The sequence below is a fragment of the Rhyacophila brunnea genome, unplaced genomic scaffold (genome assembly GCF_057557595.1).
Source record: "Rhyacophila brunnea isolate RB1 unplaced genomic scaffold, BYU_Rbru_1.0 scaffold_11, whole genome shotgun sequence".
Taxonomy (NCBI): Eukaryota; Metazoa; Arthropoda; class Insecta; order Trichoptera; family Rhyacophilidae; genus Rhyacophila; species Rhyacophila brunnea.
Window position 1 is genome coordinate 16,400,292 of NW_028232763.1, and position 22,545 is coordinate 16,422,836.

General features: G+C 32.3%; 1 protein-coding gene and 1 pseudogene across 1 annotated transcript; both read right to left on the bottom strand.

The window, feature by feature from the left end:
- Window positions 1–679: 679 nt before the first annotated feature.
- On the bottom strand, window positions 680–2,634 carry LOC147078422 (cytochrome P450 6k1 pseudogene; annotated as a pseudogene).
- A 1,491-nt stretch (window positions 2,635–4,125) lies between these two features.
- LOC147078423 (cytochrome P450 6B5-like) lies at window positions 4,126–14,357 on the bottom strand. The gene is made up of 3 exons (XM_085959365.1): window positions 12,914–14,357; window positions 5,175–8,522; window positions 4,126–4,448 (listed from the first exon to the last, which is right to left on the bottom strand). The coding sequence occupies exons 1-2, from the start codon at window positions 14,292–14,294 to the stop codon at window positions 8,353–8,355; spliced, it is 1,551 nt and encodes a 516-aa protein (XP_085815491.1). The 5' UTR covers window positions 14,295–14,357; the 3' UTR covers window positions 4,126–4,448; window positions 5,175–8,352.
- Window positions 14,358–22,545: the final 8,188 nt, after the last annotated feature.

Here is a 22,545-nt window from a genome sequence, read left to right on the forward strand (position 1 = left end):
CAATTGAATGGAATTATTAAAAATATTGTTTATGAATTTCTCGGACGTATATTTAGCTACACACCATGTTCGCTTGCTGTAACAAATGATTTTGGATCGATTTTGGCTTGTTTTTCTGACCGTTTTGTAGGTTCCACTTTAAACTTTCTCAAAAATGTTATTAACCCAACCATGCTTTGTATTTTCCCAAATCTTAGACCTATAATAAAATAAACATAATTAGCTACATAGTTTAATACACAATTATAATAAATCAATCCAATTTCGAATCAAATTAGCCTAGCCAAAATAAATAAATATTGTAATGCAAAATAATATATACAAAAATAATAATGTCATCAATAAACTAAATTGAAATATATTAAATACATAATATTTCAATATTGCATCTAGGGTCCTTACAAATATTTTTTAATTGGCTCCAGAAGATACATTGAAGTTCGGCATAGTTTGTCGTCTTAAAAGTTATCGGATCATAATATACACAAAACATATAAAATAGTATATAAAACCAAAAAGTTTTAAAAAATTAGACGCATCGTCTAGAACAGGGGTTCTTAACCTTTTTGCGGTAGCGGGCGCATTTGAGATTTGGGATAGTAGTGGTGGGCGCACATCGGCTTTCAAAAAAACAAGATTTAAGTATTACATTTATTATATCCGTAGATTATACCTTTATTTACATTTAAACGCCTGTGAGGGCATTTTCAAAAGAAGCATAAAACACCCATACAGTTACATATAGAAAATAAGAGAGATTAAATACAATAAATAGTAAAAAAATATTCAAAATGACACAGGCTATTAGTGCAATCTTTGTCACTTACTTACTAACCTTTCAAAGTCAGAAGAGTAAGATGATAATCCAAATTGTAAACAATTATTAAGGTTAGTATTATTTAGTAACTCGAGATCTGGTTTTTCATTGTATTGTGTTCATGGTTGAAAATAAAGATTTGCACAAATATGTGGAACCAAAACAGGATTGAATTTTATAAGCTCCTTTTTTCAAAAGTTTCTTTTGTGAAGGCATATTAATTTATGTCACGTAATTTTTAAAGATTTTTATTTGCACGGATAAAATAATTTTTTTTTTTTCGTTATTTAATACGTTGCCGGGGTGCATGAAAATGGCTCCGCGGGCGCACATGCGCCCTTGGGCACGCGGTTAAGAAACTTTGGTCTAGAATTACAATTATATTTTTTCAAAATTGCTGTAAGAACCGAAGAAAAAAAAATACCATAATAGCAAAGAAGATTTCAGAAATATGTTATGTAATACCAATAATTTATTTCAGTCTGTTGATAGTTACACTTTACAAGTAAGTAGAATTATTTAAATTATATAAAATATATACCTATGCAGTTTCGAGGACCTTCTCCAAAAGGCATAAACGCCATCGGTTCTCTGGTGCTTTTGTTTTCCTGTGAAAAGCGTTCTGGTATAAATTTTTTCGGTTCAGGATAAAGTTCTGGATCGTAATGAATTGCCAATAGAGGAATTGATACGCTCACCCCTTCGTCGATAGTCACATCGGTGCCTGGGAAAGTGTATTTCGAATTACAAACTCTTGTTAAAATTGCCAAGGCTGGATATTTTCGGAGTGTTTCACAAACCACCATTTCTAGGTACATCATTTCCAATATACCTTTGTATGTCAATTTTCCATCGTATTTTGCTAACATTGCATTTATTTCAGTGATGACTTTTTCTTGAATTTCTGGATGAAAAGCTAATTCATTCAAAATAAATGCCATTAGAGTGGAAGAAGTTTCAAAACCTGCTGTGAAAAAGACAAATACTTGGGCTGTCATAAAAATATCTGTAAAGTCTGCTTCAGTCAATTCAGATCTATCTTTTACGTCAGTTGGCTTTTGATTGCCCAAATTATTTTTTACTTCCAATAATAAATCAATAAAATCATGTCTTTTTACGCCGCTACTTTGTCTTTCTTTAATCATACCCGTTACAGTACATACAAAAAAATCCTCAATATCTTTGTCCTGTAGTCTAAATTTTAGAAAATTAGATAATTCTGGTGATATAACTTTTATAAACACTTTTAATGATCTTTCGACGGACGTTTGAAAAACTTTTCTTCCCATTTTTCTAAATGGAGCATTTTCATCTTTCATAGAGTTCATCTTTACTCTAAAAGCACATGATCCAATCACCTCGGTTGTAAATTTCGCCATTAATTCACGCATTTCTTCTTCTCCAGTATTGAAAATACTTGTTGATACATATTGTTCGAACTCATTAGCCTTTTCAATAATTAAATGAAACATATTTTTTAGTTTACCGGAAGTGAAAATAGGTGTTGACTTTTGCCTTAAAGATTTCCACGTATATCTGTCAGAATGAAATATATTATAATTCAACGGTTCTATTTCTGTTGATAAGTCTGAAAAACGATCTTGAAAATATTGGAAATCCTTCACTAGCACATGTTTTATTAAATTTGAAGTCCATTTATAAAGAAGAAACTAGTTTAACCTAACCCACAGTATTTTTTATATACACAAAAACATTAAAATTGCATGCAAATTGCAAAATCTTTGCATGAGATTGTAGGTATTAAGATAGAAGATAATAGGTTTGTACAGTAGCGGATTTTAAATTAGAAATAACGGAATAATTATTGGCATCTAATTGAATCATAGTAACGAGTATCCAGTTTTTTAATGTATCGTTATAATCCCTAGCAGCTATGTTAAAAAATGTGTATATGTTTTCTATAAATTAGGTAATTTAAAGAATGTAAACCTACGTCGTGTGAGACCAATCATTAATTTAAAAGTAATAATTACTGGTTTTATTATACGGTAGTTAAATAGGTACTTATGGGTATTGTAAATATAATTTATGCATAAACATGTTCAATAATCATTTTTTTTAAATTTGAAAAATATAGTATGTTCTAAAATCTAAATCCACCCCTATATATTATATAGAGAGTAAATTTGATTAGACTACTGTAAATCAAATTTGTGAAATGGCACTGGAGCTCTATTTTAAACTAATTTATTTTTGTTTTATATTATGAATACTCACATTTACGATAATAATCATCATAGAAAAGCTGAATTAATTTTGACCGCCATTTTATTTTATCTGCTATCGAGCGATACTTTAAAATTCGAGCTGTGCAGTTCTTGCTTAAGTTTTTATTAATGTAAAATTATATTTTGTGTGCCTAAAATCAGACTTTGATAACGTTTTTAGATAACGTCATTTTACATTCTCGGCTACATGCTAGTCAATCAACTTTATGTCAATCTTTTCTAGTTTCTTCTTAAATCGTCAGTAAAGTTTAACGTTAACTACATGAAATTACCCTTGTTTTCATATATTTTTTAAAACCATACCTACCTGTAAATTTAAAGATCACCATAATCAAGATAAATATATAATAAATTATTAGGTTAAACATTAAGTTTTCAATAAACTTCTCCTTTGTTGAGTTACAAGAAACTAAAAAAAAGTTTTTTGGCTCTTCTGTAAAGTTGCACTTTTGTAGATAGTGTTGTTTGACATTAAGCCCTCGATTTGGTACTTATAAGATAATGTTCCTGATCGGTTTCATTCGGTTAGCAGAACATTTTCAATTAATACATTTAAAAAAAGAATATAATAGATACCTAAGTATAATATTTTAACGAAATTCTTTGTTGAAACTGGTCCTGAGTGTTTTATTACAACAAAAATACAATACATTCACGTGTATCTATGGTACAAGTGAATGGAGTACCTAACCGACTGAACGATGGTGCCGTTATATCAAGAATAAACACCATTTATTTTGAGTTCACTGAATAGCGTATTAGGAAAACTACTTATTACATTAATTTGTTCAAATAATTGGGGTCAGAGATCGTTTAATGTATGTTTTCAAATTGAACTTGACCTTTCATGAAATTGACACAATTTAATTTGATCGATTTTTTAATTGTTGGTATCTTAGACAATATGTTTTTTCTTAATAATTCCTCTACGAAAAAAATGCTTCTGATGTTTTAACATAAAAATAATTATTAATTTTGTGCAGCATTACCACTAGTATTGCCAGCCGTGTTATAAGAATGTCTAGTATTGTAATAAAGGTTTGATTAAGCAAAACTTAGTATTTTTGATAATCAAAGTTATTAAGGAGAAAAAAATATGGTATAATTATATTTCTAACATTAAAGATAACATTAAAGATAAACATATTTAAATAATAATAAATTATTTTATTTTTCATAACACTCTTATATGGGCAATTAAATACCCAATAACATAACATTATTTACAAAAATTATAACAAATACTGCACAGAAACTCAACTTAACTGATTCAGTTGAGAGTATTTATATAAAAATAGGATTTTGTTTTTTATTTACAGTGTTTTGTCAAATCTAGATGCCATCTATTGACTAAAATCACGTGTGATTTTGAATCGTGTGACCTAGGGTCTAGGACGATTTGGCACCGCGAACTGGCCTCCGCCGATTGGCCTCCGGTAATTGGCCGCCGGTACAATCGGACGCCGGCCCAATTGGACGCCAACCCAATTAGACGCCGACCCAACTGGCCTCCGGGAGATTGGACGCCGCACAGTTGAATTAAATGCGCAAAGGAATAGACGTACGTTACGATTTGTTGGAGTAAATAAGCAAGTCAGTTTAATATGCTTCTATCTTCTCAGTAGTCGTACCTTATACATTTCGCGCTTGACACATTTTTAATATAGATTGAGAAAAATTATTATGCCTTATGATGTTTATTAAAAGAAAATAATTCCTCCCTCGCTAAAACTTAAAGATGTGCATAATCAATTAATTTATTGTCTATACATGGGTACTTATTTATATTTACAACAAATATTAAAAATAATGTTAGATGTTAGAATGAAAATTACATTATATTTCAGCGTTTTATCGACTTAATATTATAATAAAGCTTAAACATGTATATTATTATGCATAAATGCGTATTTTAAGATAGTATGAAATTACAAACAAAATAATAAGTAAGTTATCTGCTAAGTATAAATGTTTTAGTAGTTTGATTGATAAACTACTTAGGTACTGGGTGCCGGACGAAATCTCGAAGGCCGAAATCCCGAAAGCCTAAATCCAGTTAAGCAAGCTAAGGCCAGTTCGCGGTGCCAAATCGTCCCATTCCCTGTGACCTACGATTTATGTTCATAGGAATATTATTTTTACTAGGTATATGGTATATAAACCAATGATGTTATATACATTGATGTAAAACGGATACAGGCTGACGCTTATATACTTAATAAAAAAATATATATTTCCATTAACAGAAATTGGCACATGGTATAAAACCACATACGGATTCCGTCCTTGGATTATTTAACACTGATTTGTACAGAATGTGAAGTTATGAGCAAATCTAATATCGTTTTATGGTAAGTACATTATTTGGAAGGCGTCAGAGACACACATATTATATATTTATGTTTAAATATATTTATATATAAATATATTTATACTACATACTTTATGTCATGTCAAATATTTTTATACAACTTCTTTATAAGTAATAAACAAGATACGGAATTCATCAGATTTCCACCAACGTGTTTTACCAATTTAGAAAACTGTTTAACACAAAGCACGCTGAAATTTACCAACACTGCGTCGGAGATGTTAATTTTCGTTATGTAAAAATATTCATTGTAATATGTATGTTTCTTTAGGTCAGTGCTCCGCAACCGGTGTGCCGTGGCACACTGGTGTGCCGTGAGACGATGCTAGGTGTGCCGCGGTGCAATAGCCATTCTTACATGGCTGGTAATATATTTGAGCACCTGCATGAACTTAATAAAACAATGCAAGGTCAGAATGAAAATATATTGACGTGCTCTGATAAATTAGAAGTCAAAAATAAAATGGAACTTTGGCAGAAGGAGTTAAGACAAGGATCTCTACAAATGTTCCAAAGGAACTACCAAACCACCATTGAAAACAAGCAATTAATTTTGGATCCGTCTCAAAAACATTTAACTTTGCTGCAAAAGAAATTTCATCAGTACTTTCATACAATAAATGCGACAGGATACGAAACCCTTTTGCAACCAATGCCGAAAATTCTATAGAAGCGCTTTTCCTACAAATTTGAGAGGAATTTGTTGAATTGATAAACGACGGGACGCTAAAACTGAAGTTCGCCGATGTTCCATTGGCTATTTTCTGGATTTAGGTTAATAAAAAATATCCTCGGATTTCCGACAAACCTATCGCAGTTCTACAGTTACTACCCTAGTAAGATTAATATTTTAAAACATGTGATTGTAGGACACAATTTATTATTATTGTATCAATACTCGACAAATAATTATTCCTAACCCGACAACTAACCATAATTATATTAATAGAATATAACCATACAAAAAATCGCTAAACATAAAATCAATACCATTAATTTTATCTTGTACACTATTTGAAAAACGCTATTTTAGAGTATCACACTGTCTTTAACCTTAGCGATAGGTAGAGGGGCCCGCCAAAGATCTTGGGTTGCGGTCCCCCTTCAGGATATGGAGTCCATGTTTTGGTGTATACATTGTTTAACGTGTGGTGTGCCGCGGATTTCTGGGAAGACCTTTGGTGTGCCATGGGTTGGAAAAGGTTGCGGAGCACTGCTTTAGGTGTCCCTAATTATGATTGTTCCATAATGAATAAATACTACACTCTCAAATCTTGAGTATTGAATAAAAACAATTTGATTTAACAATATATTATAATTTAATTATTTCTTATATTTTATAAGTTAAATTTAATTTTTTTAATTGTATTTTTATCACTTAAGTTTTATAATATACTTAGTTATTTAGAGTAAATAATTAACAAATTGATATTAAAAATAATCACTTTAACATTAATATCTACATAAATAATAATATATTAAAGAAGGACATTATTTCGATAAAAGCAAACCATTTAGTTACCTATTAAATACATTTTATTATAAATTAATATCATTACTAATTAATAATTAGCGTTGTATAAACGGTATCCTTGAAATAACTAGGTAAATAATAATATGTATTCGACAGAAATATCATTTAATAATATGCAATTATTTTAAAATAATTTGTTAAACAATAATAAATTGGTGGCGTGCGGTGACTTTTGAATTAAGGCATGCTGTGAAGGGGGTAACACAAACAATATAATACCTGGTTTTTTAAATTTAATTTTCACTATGATTTTAAACTCATTTTATATTATTGATTCACTGACATTATTTTAAGTATAATTTATGGATTATATAATATATAAATAATGGTGATGAATATAATGTTAATAAATTTAAAAAATATTTTTCATAAGAGTGTTGAAGTGTCACGTTTAAGAGTGCTATACATTTTAAATGTTTTTATTAGGTACAATTTTATTGAATACCTAAGACAATGTTTAATAACATAAATACCTGCATAATATACCTACACATTATTAGTTTTAGGTTATCTCATAAATAATGCCATATTTTAAGAATAATTGAAATAGTTTAAAGACATGTCAAAGATGTTGAATTTTCTTCCAGATGATATTCTGTGGTGTCTCGATAAAAATCAGGAAAGCAAGTTTCAGTTTGACGTTAGTGCTGATGTTATATGGAACAAAGAAATATTATGGCGGAGAATATTGAGAGTATGTAGGGAGGTATAAGAATTATAAGTCAAAGAGGTCTTCACAATAAAAAAAATTTAGTATTTTCCGTTGATATTTACGATATCTCCCAACCTTTTCTTTGCATTTTTAATCTTCTGTACTAAATAGTTTTCCTTTAATATGGTTTTGTAGGCTGCTGAATGATAATGCGGATTACCATGACTTTCCATTTAAATGGCCTTAGTTTTTGGTAAGTGTTCTGCAGTCTACAAACCATATTAATTAGAATTGGTCTAGTAAAATAAATGAGATCCTAATGAAGATTAATTTATTTTTCAGTTCAAAATCGAGAGAATTCTATCGTCAAACAATTGAAAATCGAAGGAAAAAAATGACTAGATATCTTCAATAAATAATGGACAATATATATTTTTGGACCATTTAAAATACTCATAACATACTGCATTATTTATGTGATGATCTACTAATAATCTATGTTCCGGATATTATTATGTAATAACGATTTGGATAATTTAAAAACTATACATTTTGTAATGATATAAACTTAATAGTATGGTTTATTTAAATATAAAAGTAGCATACAATCTCATAATATAGGTATCAAATAAGTATATGGCAATAAAACTGTTTTTTGCAAATTTATTTACAAATAATTAAAAACCAGTATTTCACAACACAATTAAATGGAAAATTGTACAATATTGTTTATAAATTTCTTTGACTTATATTTAGCCACACACCATGTTCGCTTGCTGTAACAAATGATTTTGGATCAATTTTGACTTGTTTTTCTGACCGTTTAGTGGGTTCTACCTTAAACTTTCTCAAGAAAGTTATTAACCCAACCAAGCTTTGTATTTTGCCGAATCTTATACCTAGAATAAAATAAAACATACTTAGTTATTTTTGTATTTTTTTATATTAATATATCATTTAAACAATTAGTAATTAAAATTAGTCTAACCTAATCACACTATAATAAAATATTATAATACATATTATGTATCTTGATTTATCTATCTGTAACGCAGTGCAAATCAGCACATTACATACACACATGAAGACACACAGTTTCTCTCTTCGTCTGCCAAAGGTATGCACACACATACATACTCTTTCTCTGTCAGCACATTGGACACATTGAACGTATTGAGCGCATCGACAAGAATGTTGACAGGTGGACTGCCATCTGATATTTTTCTAGTAAATTAATGATTACATTACATCACCATGTTCAGTCCTGATAGAACCATATAGGCTTGCAAACAGTGGAAGTAGTATTTTTTTTTTAATGTTAGATTTTTTATTAATTTTAATATTTTCTAATGTTTTTACGTGAAATGGATGTTAGCTACTTCGTAAATCTATTAGATCCAAACAAATATTGAAATACATATGAATTTTCCAGACCCGCGATTCGAATTCGAGACCCATGACATTATAAGCCGAAGCGTAAGCCATTCGGCCATTTGACATACATTAATAATATTGTTTAATTAATTATTTAAAGAAAATAACCATTTTAGAAATGTAAAATATCTTGACTTCAGACAATACGTCGTAGTCCGGTCGATCATGTTGTGTTCATAATGTTGTTGGTTAGCATAGCGCGGATGTTGCTTGATAATACTCAAAATATACCCATGCTATGTTAATTGCTATGACAACTGACACGTTTTGTAAAGTTAGCACATATCATTTAAATCTAGAGTCTAGACATACGTCTCACACATAAAACATATGAACATAGCTATCAAAAATTCTGATGTACTATGATGATAACCATGGCCCCCACATCCTGAAGCGGGCCCCCAGGCTAGGATGTTTGGCGGGCCCACCTACTTATCGCCAAAGATAAAGGCAGTGTGACACTCCGTCGCTATAGGATTTGTTTCCCGAATAGACCAAATGTCAATTTTTCAGGAGACGAAAAACAAATTTCATTGTCGTATATTGAAATATCAGTAGATGTATCAATCATTCTTTCTACACTGTATGATTGCAACATTATATAAGAATAGATTCCAAGAATAATATACTGATATAAATCAGTAAATGCACAGAAAATGCGTTTTATTTACAAGTACTCGTTGTGGATATTCGGGAAATTTTTAGCGCTCTCTCAGAATAATGGATATTCGGGATAAAACATGGACGTTCGGGACTTAAGACCGTAGTGTATTGCTGCACGGCCCACGGATTACTGAGTGGTTAAAAAGTACGCACCTCAAATGTTATATTTATTTACACGATAATTGGTAATGATTACTTTTACTATTTAAATACCTAATGATCGTAATAACCCAAGTTCGTAGGTAATAATAACATGCGGCATTCCCTTTTTGCGGTTTTTTTCGTAATAAGTAATAAAATAGTTTTTAATAATCTTTTTTTTTTATTCAACGAATAATTCACAAGATTTAAGAATGTACCATTCTAATTATTGAACATACATAATTTTGAAAATCACTTCTGAGAAAATATATTAAAACCAATAGAAAAAATCTTTTTGAAAAAAGTAAGACACCCGGCAGGAATCGTCCCTGCATCTCCTGGGTTTACGACCAAGTCCACGAATTATCCACTATGCTACGAGGTGACATACTTATGACGACAAACTTTAACTATTGGCCTGTTAATACCTGCTCATCAGTATTCTTCAAAATCAAGCGACTATTGGCGATCGGTTTTTGTTTATTAAATAAAAGTAGGTATCTATTACTTCAATTACTAACCGACGTCACGGATTTCTCCAATATTTTATGATGGTACTTACTCGTACTTGCTAACAATTTTATATTAATACTTTTTCAAAAAAAAAAAAAAAACTATGTATATATATCTGTATATTATTATACCTATATATTTCTATAATTAACAATTAAACTTATTACAAACCACCAAAGAAATATTATATATTTACTATTGGAATGACAACACAAAATAATAGCATCTATAAATTAATTACCATTGGTATAATATAATATTGGGTAGGTACCAATATCCTAAGTATATAATATTCACCAAATAAATAGTTACTAACATACATATTAAATTAAATTAACTATCGGCGCATTCAAAAATAAATCATAGCATCGCCTTTATTTTCATAGAAATACCTAGATTAAAAGTAAAATAAAGACAAACAATGTTTGATTAATAATAATTTGAAATAATAATTATTTTTTACGTCATAGTAGTTGCCGGGTCATACTGTAGAGTTCATATAACCGTTGGGATTTTGTGTCATTTATCAAAACAAAATGCAGTTATTTAGGTTAAAATACTCACTTCCATAACTTTACTATAAGTTCAGGGCAAACTGGTGATGTATCAGCTATAAACGATCTCTTCAAATTAGATGAATTCACTATTAAAACAATAGTAACTTTAAAAACAATATCAATAAGACGAAATTTGAAAGAGGATTCCAGACGGCCGAAAAATATGAAAGTGGGCGTGATTGTTTTAGAGCTAGACAGCGTGAATGTGGGAGCGAGATGCACGGCGTCAGCGCGGTTTGGTTGGCTAAAAGTCATATTCGGGAAATAAAAACTCAGCCAGAGATTTATTTCGACCGAAATTAACTTGGATATTCAGGTACGAATAGATGGACATTCGGGAGAACAACACGGAGTAATTGTAACTTAACATGGCGTATTCGGGTTTTTCAAAAAAATATCTCTGTTCCTAGATAAAAAAATATTTTTTTTATAAATGATTTCGGTAGAGTTCGATAAAAGAAATTGAACTGCATTAAAATGTCGATTTCGACAAAAATGGATATTCGGGAAACAAATCCTATAGCGACGACTCTACAGCAGGGGTTCCCATCCCTGTGCCCGCGGGCACCATGGCGCCCGCGGAACGATTCGTATGTGCCTGCCACTATTCGACAGATACAGAATTTTCACGCTAGCCTGACACACGCAGAAAACCCGAAGTGAACGAACGCGACGAACTAAGCCGATGTACGCCGAAGCACGTGACAGTAGTCACGTGCTCGTACCGTCTCGATTGCTTAGGACCTAGGGGCGGCAGGTTATATGAAAGTATGGTGAAGCCGGCTAGTATCGCAAAAAAGTATGGTGGGGCGGGCTGGTAATCAATTTGTGGCCAAATTTGAATGTTAACATTATATTATATGGGTACATTATAATGACCAAAGTAAATCCTCTGTGATGCCCTGAATTTTTTTTTATCGCGTCGCTATTTTTCGTAAGTTATCGGCTATTGTTGGCCTGCTTCATTCAGCTGTATGAGAAATCCGATTCCTTGCCCCTCTTTTATTTTAATACCTCTATGCTTAGGACAGAGAAAAGTTCCCATTTTTGGAAAAAGCGGCATATAAAATTGAATCATTTTTCGGTTCGACATATTTATGCGAATCATTGTTATCAAACATGAACTTAATAAAATCAAGATATAGATCTCGACTCACCGATGAGCATCTTTATGATTGTTTGCTAACAGGATTATCGTCATACTCTCCTAATTATGAGGCACTGGCCAATGATATGCAATGCCAAAGATCACATTGACATATTGATATTCTATTTTTTTATAAAATGTTTTCATGTATTTGTATTTTTGGTTTACTTTGTTTACGTTTTGTTAATACATTTCTCTGTGTGTATGCAATTTGAATAATAGTTTTATTATTTTGAAACACCTTTGTTTATTATTTATTAATAAATTATGAATATAAGAAAATAAATTATGGGAAAATGAGAAGTTATGGAAGGAGTTTGTCGATTAAAAATAGGTGGTGCCCGCCACTCTACCGATATTTTAGAATGTGCTCTAGAGTAAAAACTTGGGAACCCCTGCTCTACAGCATCGTTTTCCAAATGGTGTACGCGGTAAAATTAATGTATATATTTAGTGTTTTTTTTTTATTATATTTTAATACATCCATTTGAATTATAGGGTTGTCGAGTATCGATACACAATTATAAATTGTATCGTACAACCACATAATTTAAAATAATATCATTACTGAAGCAAAATCGGGCCGCAGGTGACTTTTTTTTTACTATCAAAGCAAATTTGTAATATGTGTTTATCTCACTTATTTGGTCGACTCGCCTTCCCGGGCCCCTCCTGAGCCCGGGCCCCCAGGCTAGAGCCCTGTTAGCCCCCCCCTTTGTGGGGAACATGATGATAACATACTTATCATAATATCAAAGATTTTTTTGTCTATTTATTGTCACATTTTTTAACCATTCATAAAATAGCAATATTATAAATTGTGTACTGTATTTACCTATGCAGTTTCGAGGACCTTCTCCGAAAGGCATAAACGCCATCGGATCCCTGGTACTTTTGTTTTCCGGTGAAAAGCGTTCTGGTATAAATTTTTTCGGTTCAGGATAAAGTTCTGGATCGTAATGAATTGCCAATAGAGGAATTGATACGGTTACCCCTTCATCAATAGTCACATCGGTGCCTGGGAAAGTGTATTTCGAATTACAAACTCTTGTTAAAATTCCTAAGGCTGGATATTTCCGTTGTGTTTCACAGACCACCATTTCTAAGTACTTCATTTCTAATATGCCTTCGTATGTCAATTTTCCATCGTATTTTTCTAACATTGCATTGATTTCAGCCATGACTCTTTCTTGAATTTCTGGATGGAAAGCTAATTCATTCAAAATAAATGCCATTAGAGTGGATGACGTTTCAAAGCCTGCTGTGAAAAAGATAAATACTTGGGCTGTCATAAAAATATCTGTAAAGTCTGCTTCAGTCAATTCAGATCTATCCTTTACGTCAGCTGGCTTTTGATTGCCTAAATTATCTTTTACTTCCAATAATAAATCAATAAAGTCATGTCTTTTTACGCCGCTACTTTGTCTTTCTTTAATCATATCCGTTACAGTGGATACAAAAAAATCCTCAATATCTTTGTCCTGTAGTCTAAATTTTAGAAAATTATATAATTCTGGTGATAAAATTTTAATAAACACTTTTAATGTTCTTTCGAGGGATGTTTGAAAAACTTTTCTTCCCATTTTTCTAAATGGAGCATTTTCGTCTTTCATAGAGTTCATCTTTACTCCAAAAGCACATGATCCAATCACCTCGGTTGTAAATTTCGCCATCAATTCACGCATTTCTTCTTCTCCAGTATTGACAATACTTGTTGATACGTATTGTTCGAACTCATTAGCCTTTTCGATAATTAAATGAAACATATTTTTTAGTTTACCGGAAGTGAAAATAGGTGTTGACTTTTGCCTTAAAGATTTCCACTTATTTCTATCTGTATGAAATAGATTATAAAACAACGGTTCTATTTCAGTTGACATGTTTGGAAATCGATCTTGAAAATATTGGAAGTCCTTCACTAGCACATGTTTTATTAAATCCAAATCTTTCACTAAAATATCAGGCCACCTGGATTTAAATACGCCTATCAGTTTTGCATCCGGAAACGTTTCGTACATTTTCTTATAGAACGAACCAGTACTTAGGCGCATTAACATTACATCTTTCAGATTACCAAACAACGCTATCGGTATTATATACGGGACGCCTCGTTGTTTCCAATAGTCGAAATTAACAGTTAAATATTTGTAGATGACGCAAAATAAGATACTTATCCAAAGCATAAAACTAAACAGATTGAATTCAAAAGGAAACATGTTTACAACTTGAACGAATGATCGACACAACTACACTCTGTCAACGTCGTAGCACACTGTAATACTGGTTTGCTCTTGAACTCCGTTTATAAAGAAGAAACCAGTTTAACCAAAGCCACAGATTTTTTAATAAATACACATATAATAAAATTGCATGCGAAAAATCTTTGCATGAGATTGTAGTTATAAGGATAGAAGATCGTAGGCCGCGGCCAGGGTGGAAACGCTCATGCGACTCGCGATGAAGTCTAGACTAATTATCCGCTCCAAATGCTTGGCTTGTCCAACGTAGGAGCGTCTTTTACCAGCGGTTTGAGCCGGTGACACTTCACCTTTTCAATATAAATATTTATTTAATATATTTAATGAAATCGAGAACCTGAACAGAGTTGTTTTGATTATAACCAGACGGTATTACGTTAAAGTGCCCACCACCACCCGTCATATATGCACAGCCGTGGATATGCACGGCCGCTTTCTATTACGCTTTAAACGTGTCTGAAAGAAGTGATTTTAAGTGCTCATTCCGTCCCGAGACGGAGCCGCACGGGACTGATGCTGATGATTTTTTTGTAGAATACCCACTTTGTTTGTAAACTAATATCGCTTAACAAATGCACGTTACAAACATTTGGAAGTCTACGCACGTATTCACCTGCACACATTATTATCAATTAAATGTAGTCTGGGCAGCCGGTATCATACAAATTTATGAGATTTAATCAAAACAACATTCGTCGAGACTACACGGCGTTACTTTTAGTGAAACAAAATCTGTAGACACGTTCACGCTCGCATGTTTGTTTGTGCGTTTGCATACGTTTTCTATTCGTGGCGAAATACAAAAAAGTGCACATTTGTTTAAAATAGTATCTATGAATTGTTTTTAAACAAATGTTTGCAAACAATTGATATGCACTTTAAAACAGTTTATATAATGTTTTTTTTATTTATCTTGATTTGGGACGTGTCATAACTCAGCACATGATGGCGGTTCCACAACGTTTTTAGTATTGGTGAATTTGTAATCATGTAAGAATCATTGCACCATCCATTCTGCCCTGAGAGAAGCGGAAGATCTACAAGGATGGAAAGTCTTGGTCGCTCAAAGGATGACGAAATTCAAATTTGGTCACGATCCTCAGCCATGGGTGTACGACCAAGAAGAAGAAAAATTATTGAGATCATTTCGGCATATTGAAAGATCTTGACTACACACGCCTACGTAAGCAAGTGTAAATTTATAAAGTGTTCATTTTATTATAAGTACATGCAAAGTTAAATATGGAAAATATTATGTAAATAAACATAAATAATTTACATAGCCCGACAGTCACTTGATAATATACAAAATAAGGGTTATGTATATAATTCCCCACACAGAAGCCGGATTTTTTTAAAATTGTATAATATGTAAAAATACCGTATTTCACAAAAACAGTGAATTCTCAGCATACCTATAAGATTAACCAAACCAGAAAAAATGCCGAACTACTAAAAAAAAAATAAGAATTGAAAACGTTGAAATGTTTAGTAACGGACAAGCGCATTTTTTGAAACGTAATTATAATATTATATAAAATCTGGTAAAAGTTAATTATATATTATTTTATTTAGAATTAAATAATATATTAAAATAATAAAAGGTTTCATAGCGCTGATCGCGTATGGTTTTGAAAAGAAACATGACGCCTAACGCAATAAAATAAAAAGTTTATTGAGTTGCCGCGTAAAAAGTTGGCATTATTATTATTTTATCCATAACAAAATAATTTTGTCGCCAGCAATATAATAAAATATTTCATTTTATGTTCCGCATAATTAAAAAAATACACTGGAGCAGGTACTATCATAATATTATGACTTCATGACGCAATTATAGTAGGTATGTATTTGTATTTAGTTAAAAATAGACATTTCCGATACCATTCAAAATTACAGTATTTTGGACGTACCTGCTATAATACCTATAGACATTTTTTATATTGTACATACTACGCGGACCAAAAGCATAGGCGTCATAGTTCGATCGGCAAAGAAGCTTGGTTACCTAAGAGGAATGATTATCAGCCATTCGCCGAATTCATTGGAACCTTGCTCTATTACATATTTTTTTTTTTTTTTTTTTTTTTTTCTAGATGCCCTTATGGATACCTCGCATTTACTATCGAGGTTTCTTAAGGACTTTGGCACGCAAACTACTCCACTTGATGCTAGTCAAATGAAAATTGTGCCGGCTGAGAGAATATGCCTTATTGAAAACTGTTCTTCTACCCGCATCGGGTATTGCTAATTTGAATTCGGCCAGGGCCTATGAAACCGCCTTGCAAAAACCCTTGAAAATTCTTAGTAGCGCAAGGCGGAGGTGATTCTGATGAATATTTTGTCGTATTCATTGGGAACTGAGGACTGCGATTTGTAGTCGAGTTTTTTCCCGTGGTAAAAGAATTGTCGCATTGGACTGATATTCTAAGTATATACTTATCCTATCTTATATGCTTGCAGTCACTGGATCTGAAAGGCATGAATCATCTTTACATGTCACCATTTATTATTTTTATTCTTTTTATTGTGTTAGGTTACAAGGTTAATGTGCATTTTAAATCTAAAACTATCGTAAATAAATTTCATCCTTGTACCTATATCAGTGGCGGGTTTAGAGACTTGAAAGGCCGAGTCACTGACTGATGTTGAGGCTCCCCACAATAAAGAATACTACCAACGTACCTAATAAAAATACCAAAGTATCTATTTCCCTATCCAATTATTATTATTATTATTATTAGTGGTTTATTTTTTGTATATACACGTACGTGTGAGTTGGAGGAATTCTGCATCTCTGCATTCGACATCTTCAGGCAATATGTAGGTAATCTTGACTCAATAGGTAGGTAATAAGTTTTTACCTACTTTGTGTTGTATTAATTTTATTATATAAGATATAATTAACTGCAGTTGTTGATAGTGCTTATTTACCATTGGTGAGTGCGCATTGTGCCTGAAGATGCCGTAAGTCAAAAACCGGGTCGCAAAAAACGACTCAAATGGAATACATATTACAAAACTTAAATGCATTAGATTATTTATACCTGTACATATTAAAAAAAAAAAACTTAAAGTATAGGTACATGCTAGTGTAATTTATAATAATATGGGTTTAGTAGGTATTTTCCTTCAAATAAAAATGAATAGCAAACTAAGACGCGCGTAAAACACAAAATATTTTGTGATCCGAAAGATTCATAGCAGCGGCTACCTAATGCTACCGATTGCTGACGTTTTTCGAAGTCGGGGAAAGGAAGGGCGAGGGGAACAGTCAATTTTGTTTGATACACCGCTAGCTAGCCACTCGAAACGCTGCAAATTCGACGAGCGGCCAGACTGTCTACCGCTCACTCTCCGTGCTTTCATGGTGGTCCCCATACATTTTTTGGCTCCGCTGGCCGCTTGTAGGCTAGCCACGGGCGTAGTTTTGGACAATAGCGGAGTAATAGAAATAAAGAAATAATTATTGGCATCTAATTAAATCATAGTAATGAGAATCCAGTTTTTTAATGTATCTTTATAATTCCTAGCAGCTATGTTAAAAAATGTGTATGTATTTTTTTATAAATTAGGTAATTTAAAAAATGTAAACCTACATCGTGTGAGACCAATCATTAATTGAAAAGTAATAATTACTAGTTTTATTATACGGTAATTAACTAGGTACTTATGGCTGACATAATTTTGACTTTTAATTTTATTTTATCTGCTATCGAGCGATAACGTTTTTAGATAACTTCATTTTACATTCTCGGCTACATGATAGTCAAACAACCATGTCAATCTTTTCTAGTTTCTTCTTAAATTGTCAGTAAAGTTTTTTTTTTTGAATTATTAATAACCATATTCTTGCTTTATCGTACAAGGTGGTTGTTAGTAATTTTGAACAATCATAAACAACCAGGCTTTGAGAAAAACACATAAATATTTTGTCTTGACCTCGAATCGAACCCAGAACTCTCGGGTGGAAGGCAAACGCCTTACGTACTGCACCACGAGAGCCGCCCGTCAGTAAAGTTTAACGTTAACTACATGAAGTTACCCTTGTTTTTATATATTTTTTCAAACCATACCTACCTGTAAATTTTAAGATCACTATAATTAAGATTAATGTATAATAAATTATTAGGTTAAACACTAGGTTTTCAATAAACTTCTCCTTTGTTGAGTTACAAGAAACTAAAAGAACGTTTTTTGGCTCTTCTGTAAAGTTGCACTTTTGTAGATAGTGTTGTTTGACATTAAACCCTCGATTTGGTACTTATAAGATAATGTTCCTGATCGGTTTTATTCGGTTAGCAAAACATTCTCAATTAATAAATTTAAAAAAAGAATAAAATAGATAGGTACCTAAGTATAATATTTTAACGAAATTCTTTGTTGAAATTTTTCATGATTTTTTTATATATCAATACGTTAGAGCAGGGGTCGGCAAACTCTTGGACCAAAAAAGCCAAATATGAGTATCATAACGGTAAATTTTTTTATACACGTATATGTTTTTTAAAAATGAATTTAATGTTATCTTTTCATTACTTACTACTATATTATATATTAAATTTAGTGTACAGGTTTTATGCTACTAAAACGCAAATATATTGACTGTAATTAACAAAAATTAAATAATATTAAAACAAAATCCGTTAAATATACTTATAGAATTGTCGCGATGAATTAACATATTTCGAAAAATAAAGCATTCATGGCAAATATTTTCAATTATTCTATAACTAACTATTGATCCAACGTTGATAGTACATCCAACAAACGTTGAATTTCAAAGAGATATTTCTATACCCGGACTCTCGTAAAAATGAACAGTCCTAAAATATTATGATTTATACATATTTACAAAAGTTAACATAATAAATGTAGGTAAGTACTTCAGATTGCTTGATAAGGGCTTCTTTGTTTCTAGAATATGTTTTGAAAAATACCGATATTAATAGCGATATTCAATAGTAAATACAGAAATACCAGTATTGATATATTCATTCTGCATTGTAATCACTAGTCTGTATGTTTGGTATGTAACTTGTAGTTTTCAATTTTAGGCGCGACTCCAAATTCTCATCTGTTATTTGGCTTCTCTAAATGCTATTTATATTATTCATGTTTGAAAATGATTGTTCAAATACATACTATGTAGACTCGAATATGAGTTCGGAAAGCTATACCATGTATTAAAATCGTAGTATCTACCTTATTATGTGGATCTTTTAGAGCGCTCGGCTGAGTTGTGAAATTAAATTGCTCTCTCTCCAAATCCTCAATTTTGGTGGCAAGACCTACAAATTTGGAGCTACGTAACTTTTTGCTTGTTATAAATACCTACTCGTGTCAATATGAAATGGAGAGAAATTTAATTTGCCGAGTTTTGCAATGGGCCGATTTAAAACGACAACAATCATACTTTTTTTGTAAAAATGTGAATTGGGAATTTGGCAAAGAGCCGCACGCCAATACCCAAAGAGCCACATGTGGCTCGCGAGCCGCGGTTTGCCGACCCCTGCGTTAGAGGATGAACCACGGAAGTCACGTTTGGACTTTTGTTCAGGAGAGTGATTTTTGTGTAGGTTAAATGTTTGAAACTCTATAACTTTTTAAAGAACTATAGTAATTAGGGTCTGTAAACGGTATTATTCATAATTAAATTTATTTTTGACCATAGTATAGATGTGTCGCTACATTTTAAGCTCAGCCAAGTCCACCTTTAGGTATTTTTGACTTTTTTGTGTATTGCTGAAGAACTAATGCTTTCTAACATTTCTGTATTATCAAAACCATCCGAATCCGCCTGTATAATAAGTAAATGGAAGTCAAAGATGAACAGTTTTTTCAGACTCACCCATATCCACTGAAGTAATTATATCACACTCAGCCATGTCCATTCAGGCCAATCACTGAAGGCGATTACAACAACATGGCCGTCAGTTGTTTACGAACCGTTGAGTGAGTGAGTGTCAATAGTATCTTTTTCAACATTTTTTAATAAAAATCTAATATATAAAAATTAATATTTGTGTGTTTGTTTGTTCGTATTGAATGCGCAGCCACACCGTTCATCCGATTGCAATAAAACTTTGTAAACTTATTGCTTGCACTTGCGGGAAGAGTATAGGCTATACTAATATATAAAAATGAATGTCTGTCTGTCTGTCTGTGTGTCTGTTCCGTATGCGTTCCTATACCATTCATCCGATTGCGATGAAATTTTGGTAAGTGGTTATATGCACACCCATGAAGGTTTCTGAATTAAAAAAATCATCATCATCTTCTTCTTCTTCATTCAATTTTCTTTTATTCGTATGGTTCCTATACCATTCATCCGATTGCAATAAAATTTTGGTAAATGGTTGTATGCACACCCATTAAAGTTTCTAAATTAGAAAAATTATCATCTTCTTCTTCTTCTTCATTCTATCTTCTTTTATTCGTATGGTTCCTATACCATTCATCCGATTGCGATGAAACCTTCGTCAGTTGTTGTGTTAACACCCGCAAAGGTTTCTGAAATAGTACAACCATCTTCTTCTTCTTCTTTTTCTTCATTCTATCTTCTTTTATTCGTATGGTCCCTATACCATTCATCCGATTGCAATGAAACTTCGTCAGTTGTTGTGGTAACACCCGCAATGGTTTTTGAATTAGTACAACCATCTTCTTCTTCTTCTTCTTCTATTCGTATGCGTTCTAATTCCATTCATCCGATTGCAATAAAATTTTCGTCAGTAATTGTGCCAACACCCGCGAGGTTTCTGAATTTTACAACCATCTTCTTCTTCTTCTTCATTCTATCTTCTTTTATTCGTATGGTCCTTATACCATTCATCCAATTGCAATGAAATTTTCGTCAGTAATTGTGCCAACACCCGCGAAGGTTTCTGAATTAGTACAACCATCTTCTTCTTCTATTATATCTTCTTCTATTCGTATGCGTTCCTATACCATTCATCCGATTGCATTGAAATTTTGATCAAGTGTTGTGCTCACGCCGCAAAGGTTTCTGAATTGATACAACTATTTTCTTTTTCTTCTATTCTATCTTCTTCTATTTGTATGCGTTCTTATACCATTCATCCGATTGCGATGAAATCTTGAACAATTGTTGTGAGCACGCCCGCGAAAGGTTCTGAATTAGTACAACCATCTTCTTCTTCTTCTATTCGTATGCGTTCCTATACCATTCATCCGATTGCAATGAAAATTTGATCAAGTGTTGTGTTTACGCCCGCAATCTGAATTGATACAACCATCTTCTTTTTCTTCTATTCTATCTTCTTCTATTCGTATGCGTTCTTATACCATTCATCCAACTGCGATGAAATTTTGACCAGTTGTTGTGCGCAAGCCCGCAAAGGTTTCTGAATTAGTACAACCATCTTCTTCTTCTATTATATCTTCTTCTATTCGTATGCGTTCCTATACCATTCATCCGATTGCAATGAAATTTTGATCAAGTGTTGTGCTCACGCCGCAAAGGTTTCTGAATTGATACAACTATTTTCTTTTTCTTCTATTCTATCTTCTTCTATTTGTATGCGTTCTTATACCATTCATCCGATTGCGATGAAATCTTGAAAAATTGTTGTGAGCACGCCCGCGAAAGGTTCTGAATTAGTACAACCATCTTCTTCTTCTTCTATTCGTATGCGTTCCTATACCATTCATCCGATTGCAATGAAAATTTGACCAAGTGTTGTGTTTACGCCCGCAATCTAAATTGATACAACCATTTTCTTTTTCTTCTATTCTATCTTCTTCTATTCTATGCGTACTTATACCATTCATCCAACTGCGATGAAATTTTGACCAGTTGTTGTGCGCAAGCCCGCGAAGGTTTCTGAATTAGTACAACCATCTTCTTCTTCTTCTATTCGTATGCGTTCCTATACCATTCATCCGATTGCAATGAAACTTTGGTGAGTTGTCGTGCGCACGCCTGCAAAGGTTTCTGAATTAGTACAACCATCATCTTCTTCTTCTATTCGAATGCGTACTTACACCATTCATCCGATTGCAATGAAACTTTGGTGAGTTGTCGTGCGCATGCCCACGAAGATTTCTGAATTAGAAAATCATCTTCTACTTCTATTCGTATGCGTTCCTATACCATTCATCCGATTGCAATGACATTTCTATCAAGTGTTGTGCCCTTGGCCGCAAAGGTTTCTGAATTAGTACGATCATCTTTTTCTTCTTCTAT

Bases quoted from the DNA above. Each gene is read 5' to 3' on its own strand.
- LOC147078423 (XM_085959365.1), bottom strand. From the start codon at position 14,294: ATGTTTCCTTTTGAATTCAATCTGTTTAGTTTTATGCTTTGGATAAGT. The intron at 8,523-12,913 runs GTAAATACAGTA...ATTTTATTCTAG, and splicing joins AGGTCCTCGAAACTGCATAG to GTATAAGATTCGGCAAAATA.